Source organism: Megascapheus bottae, chromosome 2, assembly GCF_031878675.1.
Source record: "Megascapheus bottae isolate mThoBot1 chromosome 2, mThoBot2.hap1, whole genome shotgun sequence".
Taxonomy (NCBI): Eukaryota; Metazoa; Chordata; class Mammalia; order Rodentia; family Geomyidae; genus Megascapheus; species Megascapheus bottae.
In genome coordinates, this window is record NC_143510.1 from 84,505,331 (window position 1) to 84,518,515 (window position 13,185).

The window sequence follows — 13,185 nt, forward strand, 5'->3', positions numbered from 1 at the left end:
ATATATATATATATATATATATATATTCCCCCCCCCCCCCCAAGAGCTTGGAATAGACCCAGAAAGGCATCTCTTAGCAGGCCCCAGAAGGTCGGAAGGCAGGGCTGCGAGCAACGTGTCGGTTCTTATTCCATTTCTGGAGGAGCTGATGCAATTGCCAGCTGTAGGGCTGGGCCAGGGCCCCATTCTTGCTGTACAGTTTAGGAAGGTTCCAGCGTGGCTGCCTCTGCTGCTCTTGGCAACCACAGTAATTCTGAGGGCCGCTAGTGGTCAGTTCTAGTGCTCAGCTTGCAAACACCAGGCTTGGAGTTAAGTGTCTTATTCTGCCAGGGCCCTGGATGCCAGTCCAGAGCCCTTACACTCTCAGGTGGACTTTATTCTACAGTCTTGTCCCTATTCCATGTCTGGAGGAAGGAATTTCACTATTGAAATGACAAAGGAAAGGACTCTATCTCCCTGACCTGTGATGATTCCCACCTTGTCATCCCAGCCAGCCAAACTGCCTCTGTAGTCCCTTCCCCGTGGAAGACAAAGGCTTCACAGTTCCGATGCAGGACCTTTGGGACATTTCTCTCGAAAAATGCCGTCCTGCCTTTTACCAAGATCTAAGCATCGCCCTCAGCCCTGCCGCCCCAAGATCTGAAAAGCAGAACCGGGCATAAGCCAGGAGGCTCCCCAGAGCTGGACTCACCCGGCCCGTGGAGAAGCGTCGGAGCGCCTGGCTTCCCCGCAGCAGCATGCCGAAAACAATCGCTCAACCGTGCAGGGGACAGGAGACAGGAGACAGGCTCAGGTGCGGGATTCGAGAGATGGGCTCAGCTTGGTTTCGGCCTGCGGTCTGTAGCCTCTGTGGGTGCCCAAGCACGGGCTGCTCGGGCCCTGTGGCCCCACCCCACCCCCAGTCCAGCTCGGCACCGGCCCAGGCCCCGCCCCTCAGCCATAAGGCCACGCCCCCATCGGCTGTCCTGGCTCCCTCCTCCAATCCCGTGCCTCCCAGCCTTGGGCGAGCCTTAGCACTCAACTGGTGTTAGCTCCGAAGTTCCTGCCAGGCAGATGCCTAGACCCTCTCTGGATTCCGGCCCTGGCCCAAGCCTTTAGTGGGGCTTTTTTTTTTTTTTTTAAACTCAGTTTTTCACCCACTCTAAGGTACATAGAAATGTCTTATTAATGGGCCACATCCAAAACAGAATCCTGAGAAGGCACTAGGCATGCGCATGGATGGAGCTGGGAGCCTGTGGGCATCTTCACTCCACAGGGATCCTGCCGTCCTTCTCCTAAAACAGACAGGACAAGTAAGGAAATGTCAGCTGGTCCCTAGATTGCCCGTACATGCCTTTCTACCTCTCTGAAAGAAGCTCTCACACATGCGTTAGGCTGAGCTCTCATTTCAAAACAGCTTAACTTGGAATTCCTGCTCACCTACAGCTTGACATTTACTCAGTATTTCTTGTTGCACTTTTCCATATGTAATTCTTTTTGAAAATTATTATAAGCTTACATTAATTATATGGTTAATGGGTTTCTTGTGTCATTTCCATGCATACATACATATGAATCACGCTTTGCTCAAACCCACCTTCTTTCCCTAATACTCCATTCCTTTTCTCTATTAGTCCCTCCTGTACTTTCAGAATACTTTCTTTTTGGTTTGTTTGTTTAGATTTCCCATATGGGAGGCAATATTCGATGCTTATTTTTGTATATCTGGCTAATTTTTGTTAACATGATGATCTCCAGTTCAATTTCCTTTCATACAAATGACATGATTTTATTCTCTTCGATGGCTGAATGGTGCTCCATTGTGCATTATTCACCTTAATTTTATCATTCATCTCACAATGGGCAATGAGTAGTAGTATACTTGCCAGTATTCGAAAGACCCTATGCTTGATCCTCAGCACCAAATGAAAATATATTAATAATAAGTAAATATTACTGTAATGAACCTGAAAGGATATTTTAAAAAGGATCATTTGCCTTATGTAGAATCGAGATAAAAACATAGGATATTCCCAATAATAACTTTCACATAGCACTTTTCAGTTAGTACATTTGCTTTTATATCTATCATATAACATAATTCTCTAACAAAATTTGAAATAATAGGCAGGGGGGTTTCTCTTAAGATATTTAAGGTAGCTAACCCATTAGATTAAAAAGGTCATATTAATTTATATTAGAAAACAGTATTATAGTATGTTGCTGGTATTATTGTTTATCTCATATGTAAAAACTAATTTAGTCATAATGATTTTTTATTCTTTTTCTGTACTTCATCCATCTCCTCTTTTTTTTAAAAAAATTATTGTTGGGATAATGTATAGAGAGATTAGTTACATTTGTCAGGTAGTAGGTAAATTACTTCTCACACATTGATACCCCTTCTCATGTTTTTGTCCCCATTTCCTTCCCCCCACCCCTCCCATTCATCTTGTTTTCTCCCCTTCTCTTTCCTATTTCAAATAAACAAATAAACGTATATACAATATACCAGGTAACAAAGTCAGATACAGTAAAACATGAGATTAACCATAAGGGCAAAAAAAGAGAGAAGAGAAATGACATAGTACATTAAGAACAACAATCACACAAGATAAAGCTCTTGTCATAATGATTTTTTATTCTTTTTCTGTCCCCCACCACCTCTCTCTCTCTCTCTCTCTCTCTCTCTCTCTGTCTCTCTCTCTCTCTCTCTCTCTCTCTCTCTCTCTCTCTCTCTTTTGAGACAGGCCCTCACTATGTAGCTCAGGAGGCCTTTTTCCTGTCCTAGCCTCTCCAGTGCCAGGTGGACACCATGTCACTACACCCTGTTACTTGATTTCTTTACCAGTTTACTATTTCATAGTGTGTATGGACTCCATTTGATGGATATTTAGATTCTTATGAGTACTTTTCACAATCCATACTGTACCTAACATTGCTGTGTGAAATATTTGTATAAATCTACAATTTGGGGTAAAAACTATATCTCCCCCCCCCCCCCAGAAAAGCCAAGTGGCACGTTTTCTGGCCCCACCTTCTTAAAAAGTAAACATAGGTGAGACTGTTAGTGAAGTTTCCAGTTATACGAGTGGGTAAAAATTACTCCTTTCACTCAGAAGTCTTTTCTCCAAAAACATACATGTGCAAAAGAGCAGCAGGAACCGAGATGGTGCAGAAGGAGAAAAAAAAATGTGTATTCTGTGGTATCTTGACCAGGCCCTGCTTCAGGGCCCTTTTCCCACCACTTCTGCGCAATTCGGGCTAGATTAAGAAGCCGCTCTTTACCCTGCAAGGTGAAACTGAAGGCGCTCACCTTGCCTTGAGGACAGCGGTCCGAAGCCAGGCCCTAGCCGGAACCGAGGACACTAGCTAGCTGGGGTGGCTGCCATGGCGACGGCGTTCGACTGGGGCTGAGGACTCGCTTTCCCAGCGGCCCCCGCGGCGGCAGTCCTTCCCCGCCCACAAGCTGGCCGAACCTCGGGCGTTTGGAGGAGGAGGGTGGGGGCGTGACCGGGACCGGAAGTCACGTGTTGTGACAGCCGCTGGGGTGAGGCCGGCAGCGTCGCTCCCCCTCCCGGCTGCTTGGGGCTGTGTCCGTCTGTGAGAGGCGCCTGCCGAGGTGATGGCGGTGGAGACTCTGTCCCCGGACTGGGAGTTTGACCGCGTGGATGATGGCTCGCAGAGTAAGGGAGCGTCGGGGCGAGGCCGCGGGTGTGGACGGCGTGGCGCAGGCGGTGCTGCTGTGGGAGGGCTGGGCGTCGCGGGCACCGCGCGGCGTCAGGGTCCCGACACTACCCCGTGGGGTGTGAGAGCGACGCAGGCTCCCGCGGGACTCCGGGGGTCGGGATCCCGAAGTGGCCGGGGCCGGCGGGCCGAGTCTGGCCCTGCGGGCGCGGCGGTGACCCTTCCGGCGGCCTGAGGTGGCGGGGCGGGAGGAGTGTGGTGGGGGGACGGCAGGGAGCGCTTTCCGAGGGCCCTAGGGGCCGGGCGGGCCGGGGCGGGGCCCAGCGGGACGCGGCGGCGGGACGGGGGACGAAGGGGCGCCGCGGAGGGGCGCGGTGGGGCGCAGCTGAGGCTCCGCTGTCCGGTGAACCCAGCCGGCCCCAGGTTCAGCCACTGGAGGGGGTTCGGGATGCTCAGTGCTCAGTGCTCCGTGTCAGAAGAGCCTGAGCTCCGGGGTTCCTGTTTCGGTTTCCTGTTTTGCTGCTTTTTCTCTCAAACCAACTTTTGGAAGTTTGCGTTCACATTCTTTAGAACCATAGAAGATAGAGAGAAAACAGTCCTTCCCGGGGTGGGGGGAGGAAATTAATGCATATCATTTTCCCCCTTCCAACACCTTTTATTTTGCAGAAAGTGGTTCCCCCCACCCCCGCCCCCAGGGATGTCCTGTAGCTGTCATTGCAGCTACCAACATTAAAAAAAAAAAGTGTGCAGCTGTGCATCTTTGGCTCATTCCTGTAATCCCAGCTACTCTCAGAAGGCTGAGATTTTAGGACCGTGGTTCTGAGCCAGCCTGAGCAAGAAAGTCTGTGTGACTCTTATCTCCAATAAACTACGCTAACAGAAGCCGGAAGTGACACTGTGGTTCAAGTGATAGAGCACTAGCCTTGAGCTCAGGGACAGTGTTCATGCCCCACTTCAAGTCCCAGGACTCACACACACACACACACACACACACACACACACACACACACACACACACACGATATGCAAGTGTTGTTTCATAAAATAAAATGTTTTGATTTTTTAAAAATGAAGACATCCACCTCCCCCCCCACCCCCAAATAACGAATGCTGTTTCTTTCAGTCAAATGCTGAACTGTTTCAGTGAAACTTTGATACTAATTCAGATTGACAATCTCTTTCTGATCTTTGGTGATACTCTGTACAAGTGACATGAGTAGTTTATGCACACACCTCCAGTGTTATTTAAAAAATTCGACTGGAATTTTATTTGATTTTTATGAATTGGGACCTATTTCTACAAACTTAAATGTGACTAGGAGTAATTGGGATTTTTTTTTTTTTTTTTTTTTTTTTTGCCTCTCAGAGAGGGGTGACCTAAGTACGTCCAGGATGGTATGCAGCTCTTGTGCAGCATGAAAAATAAGCTTGGCTGTAAAGACAAAAATCATTAAGGGGTGTGTGTGTGTGTGTGTGTGTGTGTGTATGTTAAGTATTCGTTTTTTGTTGCTGTAAAGTGAACTGCACTGGACTTTCTTTTTGGGGAGAAAGGGGACTGATCCTAGGGCTTGAACTCAAGAGACCTGAGTGCTGTCCTTGATTATTTCTGCTAAAGGCTAACCCTCTACCACTGGAGCCACAGCTGCATTTCTGCATTTTTTTTGTTGTTCATTGGAGATTAGAGTGTCATGGACTTTTCTTCCTGGGCTGGATTCGAACTGAAGTACTCAAATTTCAGTCTCCTGAATAGGTAGGGTTACAGGTGGGAGCCAGCACTGTCTCCAGGTTTGTTTGTTTTGGATAAAGGACCCATTTCAACAAATGGAATGATAATAAGTTATTGGGTTTGAAAACCCTTCAGCTTGAAGGGTTTAGGTGCTATTAGAAATAGAAATAGGATGAGGAGTCTATTGGAAGGGACAAATATGTTAGGCAGATCTTTGGAGGTTTGAAGAATCACCTTGTGGTTTGTTCTTAAGTCAGATCTTTGTACTTTAACTTTTACCAACTTTACAGTTGACTATCTTATCAGCAAGGGGTATTACTGAAGGTTTTCCATTGCCTTCTACCTTGTGAAATCCCCAGACTGAACAAATGTGTGCAAGAGCAGTGATTTTCTAGCGTTGTCTTTAAGAAGTCATTTGCTGATCAAAACAAACAAACAAAGTTGGTCATTTCCCATGTAGCTGGCAAGTGTAAATTAGCTTGGTGTTCTGAATTCTTGAGATTTTAGTTAGCTAAAGTGAAGACAAGATGTTCTCATTTGCTATACCTAGTTTCTATTAATTTTTTTCTGTCTTTTTTTAATATATTTTTTATTGTAATTAATAGAAGTGTTACATGATATTTGCCAGATAAATGGTGCCTTAATTCCCACACATTGATACCCTTTCACATGTCATGGTCCCCATTTCCCTTCCCCCCTCCCCCACCCCTCATCTTGTTTTCCCCGTTCCCTATCCAATTTCAGATAACCAAATACAATTATATCCGATATATTATTAATTTTATATTTAAAAACTTTTCTTGCAAAGGTGATATACAGAGGGGTTACAGTTACATAAGTCAGGTAAAGAGTACATTTTCTTTTTGGACTATTAATATCACCCCTTCCTTTGCTCTTTCCTTCCATTTTTTTTTTTTTTTACTCTGAATTATATGTAGACTAATTACTTAACAAAATCACCCAGACTAATGCTGTAATAAGACAGGAACTTTTTTTTTTTTTTTTTTTTGGTCATGGGTCTTGAACAAAGCCTGGGCACTGTCCCTAAATTTTTTGTTCTAGATTAATGCTATACTGCTTTTATTTTTCTCTTTTCTTTTCTTTCTTTCTTTCTTTCTTTCTTTCTTTCTTTCTTTCTTTCTTTCTTTCTCTCTTTCTCTCTTTCTCCTCTTTCTCTCTTTCTCTCTTTCTCTCTTTCTCTCTTTCTCTCTTTCTCTCTTTCTCTCTTTCTCTCTTTCTCTCTTTCTCTCTTTCTCTCTTTCTCTCTTTCTTTCTTTCTTTCTTTCTTTCTTTTTGTGGGTCATGTTGCTTGATCTCAGCCTGGGCACTGTCCCTGAGCTCTTCAGCTCAAGGCTACCATCCTACCCTTGAACCAAGCCCCATTTCCCATTTTCTAGAGGTTAATTGGAGATAAGAGTTTCAGGACCTTTTGTTGGCTTTGAACCTTGATCCTTAGATCTCAGCATCCAGAGTAGCTTGGATTACAGGTGTGAGCCACTGCGCCCAGCCCATTTCTGATTTTCTGATGGTTAATTGAAGGCAAGAATCTCATGGATGTTTCTGTCTAGGCAGGCTTCTAGCCATGATCCTCAGATTTCAGCCTCCTGAGTAGCTAGGATTACAGGTGTGAGCCACCAGTGCCTGTCTGAGATAGAAGTCTTTTTTTTTTTTTTCTTGCCAGTCCTGGGGCTTGAACTTGGGGCCTGGGAACTATCCTTGGACACTTTTTGCTTAAGGCTAATGTTCTGCCTCTTGAGTCACAGCACTACTTCCAGCTTTTTCTGAGTATGTGGTACCAAGGAATTGAACGCAGGGCTTTATACATGCTGGGTGAGCATTCTACCACTAGGCTATGCTTCAGGCCCTGAGATAGAAATCTCAACGAACTAAAATGACTCACCAGATCCAGAGGATTAAGTGAGAGAATCAGGGAGGTAGGTCTTTTTAGTTGAATACATTTGCAATCGGAACACACTCTTTGCAGTGTTAATTGGAAGAGGGAAAAATTCTTTACTTTTGAAGATAAAGGTAGTTATACATGTCAATAAAAAATCTTGGAGTTGAATTTGCTGTATTGGGAATAAATGACAAATTTATATCTACTAAGATACACTTATTTTGAAAAATAGGCATTTAAAAATTCAATTAATTTCAGCAACTGTGCTTAAAGTTATCTATTAGTTTGCTGGGAGCATGGCTTAGTGGTAGCATGCTTACCTAGCATGCACGAAGCCCTGGTTTTGATTCTCCAGAACCACATACACAGAAAAAGCTGGAAGTGGCACCGTAGCTGAAGTGACAGAGCACTAGCTTTTGAACAAAAACTGTCTAAGGACAGTTCCTGGGCCCTGAGTTCAAGTCCCAAGACTGGCAAAAAAAATTATGTGTGTGTGAATTTTGCAAATATCACCACAATATTCTGTGCCAAGATTTTTTTATTGGCTTTTTCAATTCAGTTATGTCAGTTAAATAATGAAAACTTCTCAGAATATTTTAGACATGACAGGAATAATGTTATGGTACAGTAGGTTTATGCCTCACTTAAAAATTGGCGGCCAATTATAATGTCTCATACCTGTAATTCTAGTTATTGGGAGGTAGAGGTCTGGAAGATCAAAGTTCAAGGCCAGCTGGGGCAAAAATTTGATGGGACTCCCCTCTCAGCCAGTAGAAATGCTGTGTATTGTGCCACATGCCTGTCATCTCAGATATGGGGAAAGCATAAATAAGAGGGTTGCAGTCCAGGCTTGACGGGCATAAACATGAGATCCTGTTGCAAAAATAAATAGTTGGAGACATAGTTCAAGTGGTAGAGCAAAAGCAAGAGGCCCAGCAAACTGAAGGCCTTGAATTCAAACCCTAATTCTGCAATAAATAAATGAAAAAAAAAGTTCACTGGGAATGGAATTAACAATGGAAAATATGGCTCTTGGAGTTGGAGCCATGGTTCAGATAATAGAATGTCAGCCAGTAAATGAAAACATCATATCAAAAGTTCAAATCCTGGTCATAGACCAATAAATAATAAAAATATAGCTTGTGTTATGTGGGGTTTGTGGTCAGGTCTGTGGATGAATGGATCAAGAAAATGTATTACATATACACAATGTGATTTTACTTACCCATTAGGAAGAATGATATCACATCATTTGCAAAGAAATGAATCAACCTAGAAAAAATTATGTTAAGTCAGGCCCAGAGAGACAAAGGATACATGTTTTCTCTCATATGTGGAAACTATATCTAAATTACAAATATTTATAAATATACAAATAGGCACATATAAAGTTATCTGCAAACTTATTAACTGGAGGTATGGTATGTACAAGGCAAAACTTAAATGATGTAATTAGAAAAACAAACTGTCCACCAAAATGAATGTCAGGAAAGTGATACTTGAAAGGTTTATGGAGGAGGTCAAGGGGAGAGGGATCAACAAATGAAGAGGGGAAGAATGCAGTCATGATATTCAATGGATGGCCTTTGAAACTAGGAAAATTGAAGTGAGGGGTTGGATTGAGGGAAGAATAATGAAAAGGTTACGTCAGTCAAAATGTATTGTACCTAGGTATGTTGTACTAGGTGGCTCACGCCTTTAATCCTAGCTACTCAGGAGGCTGAGATCTGAGTGAGGGTCATGGTTCTAAATGCCAGCTCAGGCTGGGAAGTCCCTGAGACTCTATCTCCAATTAACTCCCAAAATAGCAGAAGTGGAGCTGTGGCTCAAGTGTTACAGTGCTAGCCTTGTACATAAAAGCTCAGGGACCAGCATCTAGATTCTGTGTCCAAGCCCCAGGATTAGTATGTACTCATACACCCATATTACCCCTCCCCCCACATTGTACTTCTAAACAGATTGGTTGAATAGTCACCCCTTTATACAACTACTTAAAGGTAATAAAATATAACCTTAAAATACTGCTTTTGCAAAACAGATTTTTGTACTTAATTCAGGTCAGGTTGTGAATATATATATATATATATATTTTTTTTTTGCTTCAGTGTTGTATATGACTAAAGCATAATATAGGTTGTTGAGGTATCAAGTTATCTAAGGTATTATTCATATTGGTTAAGCCCTAGATTATGGGTTGCAGCTGTAGGTTTTTTTTTTTTTGTTGTTGTTGTTGTTGTTGTTGTTGTTTTTCCCAGTCCTGGGCTTGAGCTCAGGGCCTGAGCACTGTCCGCCTGAGCACTGTCCTTGGACTTTCTCAAGGCTAGAGCTCTACTACTTGAGCCCTCAGCACCATTTCTGGCTTTTTTCTATGTATGTGGTACTGAGGAATTGAACCTGAGTCTTCATGCATGCTAGGCAAGCACTCTACCACTAGGCCAAACTTCCAGTCAAGACTATAGTTTTTAAATTGTCTTACATATGTGGAAGAAATTGAAAACTAAATTACTGTTTAACTTTGGAACTTTATTTTCAAGAACTCCAGACTTTCCCAAGTAATAATTAACAGTGCTTTGTTGAGACTTTTGAGATTATTTGAAGTAAATGTTCTGTTATTCATTACTCATAATGTATTATTTTAAAATTTGCATTTAGAAATTCATGCTGAAGTCCAGCTTAAGAATTATGGGAAGTTTCTTGAGGAATACACATCCCAGTTGAGAAGAATTGAAGATGCTCTGGATGATTCAATTGGTGATGTTTGGGATTTCAATCTTGATCCTATAGCATTAAAGGTTTGATTTCCTTTTATTTATACATATATAAATATACACATATACATATGTATGCTTTTTGAGAATGCCATTTTACAAAATAGAAATGAATTTTAACTTGAAATCTAAGTGTGAAATAACTTGAAAAAAATTACTAGTTTCTTTTGTTGTTGGTCATGGAGCTTGAACTCTGGGCCTGTGCAATGTCCTTGAGCTCTTTAGCTCAAGAGTAGCACTGTACTACTTGAGCCACAGCAGTAGAGCCACAGTGCCACTTAGTTTCTTGTTTTCAAAGTTTATTTTGAAAGAATGATATGAACTCAAAAGTCTTGATAGGCCAAGCCTGCTTGAATTGGTCTGTTTTTTATCACCAAGAAAATGAACAGAGCTGGATAGAATATTCAAGGTTTATTTTGATTGAGATTTTTCTTTATATACAATCAGATACACAAGATTTCTGTCTTATATCAAAACTTGTTAGTATGTACCCTAAAGAAAGATCTACAATTCCACTTAATTAAAAAAAATTACTTACAGATGATAATCAAAAGCTAAGAAAGGTAGAAGTTAAAACTTACCTTTGAAGATAAATTCACTCACTCTATTTTTGTTTCTCAGTCATGTATTTATATAAAAACAATTGTCCTTCATTGTTTCATTCTTAATCACTTATTTTGACCCTTTAAACAATAATATTACTAAATTTATGCCTACATAGCGAATTCCAAAATGAGCATCTTTTCCCTATGTTCATAATTATAGGATTGGATGTTAGTTTTCTCTTCCCTTTTCTTGCACTGCATTCATAACCAGCCAGAGCCTAGCTGGAGTTATTGCAATATGAGATGTCATATTGGAATCTTCTTTTCTTGGCTCCTTTATTTTCCTTATTTTGTTGTCTAACTCGATGTGAACTGTAATTCAACTAATTTCATTTTGTGTATTTAAAATTTCAGTGATTTTTTTTCCCTCCATAATTAAGAAGAATATTCTTTTCTTTTGTTTCTGTAGCTTTTGCCTTATGAACAGTCTTCTCTTTTGGAGCTCATCAATACTGAAAACAAGGTACAAAGCCCTATACCTAAAATTGTATTTTTAAAAATGCTTTCATTATCTATTGCAATTTACCTTATTGTTATCTTCTCACTCATGAATCTAGGTCTTAAACAAAGTTATCACTGTTTATGCTGCACTTTGCTGTGAAATCAAGAAGTTAAAATATGAGGTAATTATTTATGGTCTTCAAAACTTTAAGAACATCATACAAGGCAAATATACGCTTATCTAGATGCAGTAATAAATACTAAATGTCAAATAAATTCATTAAAGTTACAGTAATGTTAATGATACTAATAGTAAAGAATAGTAATATTGCCACGTGCCATGGCTCATGTCTATAATTGTAGTTATTCAGGAGTCTGAGATTTGAGGATCTCAGTTCAAAGCCAGCCTGGGCAGGAAAGTCTGTGAGAGTCTTACCTCCAATTAACCACCAGAAAAGTGGCACTGTGGCTCAACGTTGTAGAATACTATCCTAGAGCTGAAGTGCTCAGGGACAGCTCCCAGGCCCAGGACTCAAGCCCCACAACCAAAAAAGAAAAAATAATATATAATAATAATATTCATTGAATACTTGCTATGTGCTAACACTGTTAGTCCTTAGAACTGCTGAAATAATTGGTGAGGAAGAGATGAAGAAACCAAGGCTTAAAAGGGTGTTACTTATTCAATATCTTACTGGTAGTATCAATTTGAATTTCTGTGAATATCTCTAACGTTGGTGTTACCTGCCATATATTAGCTAGCTAGCTAACTAGCTAGCTAGCTAGAATTCTTTTTTGTTGTTGGTAAAAAAGCTTTGAACATTTAATATGGGTTTAATTTTGTTTCTACCCAAAAGCCACTAAATTCTGGTTGAAATTATTGTTGCATTTTTTTCCCCCACTTCATTTATCTTCTAGACACTGTTGGTTACATACTGTGAATAAGTGAGTATATGTGGAACAGTGAGGATAGTCAAATAAAAGCTAAAGGAATCAGGATATGGCTTGGAGTATTAGTACTATTTTTTGTTAACTTATAGATGAGTTTATTTTTAAGTGATTTGGGGAACTTAAATAATATAGAGTGTGTAGGAATTTGAAAATAAAATAACTTGAAATTATTTTGTTTTAAAACAGGCGGATACTAAATTTTACAATGGTCTCTTGTTTTATGGAGAAGGAGGTAAGAAAATTTCAAAATTAGAATGTGGTGATACTTTATATAAAATTGAAATGAACATAAAGTCAACAGGTAATTCTAGGATTAATAGTATTATATAATATATTAATGTTAGAAAATATACATTCAAATTTCTGTGATGCTTGTAGACTAATAGGTGAAAAAACTGAATCATGAATAAGCAGCAAATTCTTAAACAGTTTTAAAATACTTGTTACAAAGCACAACGTTACAGGTACAATCTTGAGGAGAACTTCCCTTGGCTTAATTAAGTACTGAAGCAGATCATTAGTTTTAATTGTGTGAATAGTGATTGTCTCATTTATCTCTTTAGTGTAAAAATACTGTGTTTTAATACTATGCAGATTAGAAGATGACCCTATGAATAATATAACATTTTATTTTTTGGTGATGATTGAGTTCAAATTTAAAAGTTGAAACATAGTTCTTCATTTTGTCTTTTAAAGCTACAGATTCTAGCATGGTGGAAGGTGATTGTCAGATTCAAATGGGAAGATTCATTTCGTTTTTACAGGTACTTTATTTTCATATTCTCTTGAATTTTTTCTTTTAAAAGTTTGTGTAAACCACACATACTTCAATAAGTTCTGAACCCCAAGTCAGGTGCAGTGGTTCATATTTGTAACCCTAGCTTGCTCAGAAGACTGTGATTGTTACTGTAAGATTCAGTAAAAAGTCGGGTGCTGGTGCCTCACGCCTGTAATCCTAGTTACTTAGGAGGCTGAGATCTGAGGATTGTGGTTCATAGCCAGCCTGGGCACAAAAGTCTGTGAGACTCTTATCTCCATTTAATCACCAGAAAACCAGAAGAGGTGCTGTGGCTCAAGTGCTAGCCTTGAGCAGAAGAGCTCAGGGACAGTGCCCAGGCCCAGAGTTCAAAC

The 13,185-nt window shown here is 40.7% G+C and overlaps 2 protein-coding genes across 2 annotated transcripts in view; one reads left to right on the plus strand and one right to left on the minus strand.

Moving 5' to 3' along the window:
- Aldh1l2 (aldehyde dehydrogenase 1 family member L2) overlaps nt 1-2,079 on the minus strand; it is a 45,549-nt gene extending 43,470 nt beyond the window's left edge. The window contains exon 1 of the mRNA XM_090328548.1: nt 692-2,079. Within this exon, the coding sequence (XP_090184674.1) occupies nt 692-739 (48 nt within the window). The 5' untranslated portion in view covers nt 740-2,079. The remainder of the gene's footprint in view (nt 1-691) is intronic.
- A 1,497-nt stretch (nt 2,080-3,576) lies between these two features.
- Nucleotides 3,577-13,185, plus strand: part of Washc4 (WASH complex subunit 4) — a 55,519-nt gene continuing 45,910 nt past the window's right edge. Inside the window, exons 1-6 of the mRNA XM_090328551.1 lie at nt 3,577-3,665; nt 9,942-10,081; nt 11,072-11,125; nt 11,220-11,285; nt 12,241-12,286; nt 12,751-12,818. Coding sequence (XP_090184677.1) covers nt 3,605-3,665; nt 9,942-10,081; nt 11,072-11,125; nt 11,220-11,285; nt 12,241-12,286; nt 12,751-12,818 — 435 coding nt within the window. The 5' untranslated portion in view covers nt 3,577-3,604. The remainder of the gene's footprint in view (nt 3,666-9,941; nt 10,082-11,071; nt 11,126-11,219; nt 11,286-12,240; nt 12,287-12,750; nt 12,819-13,185) is intronic.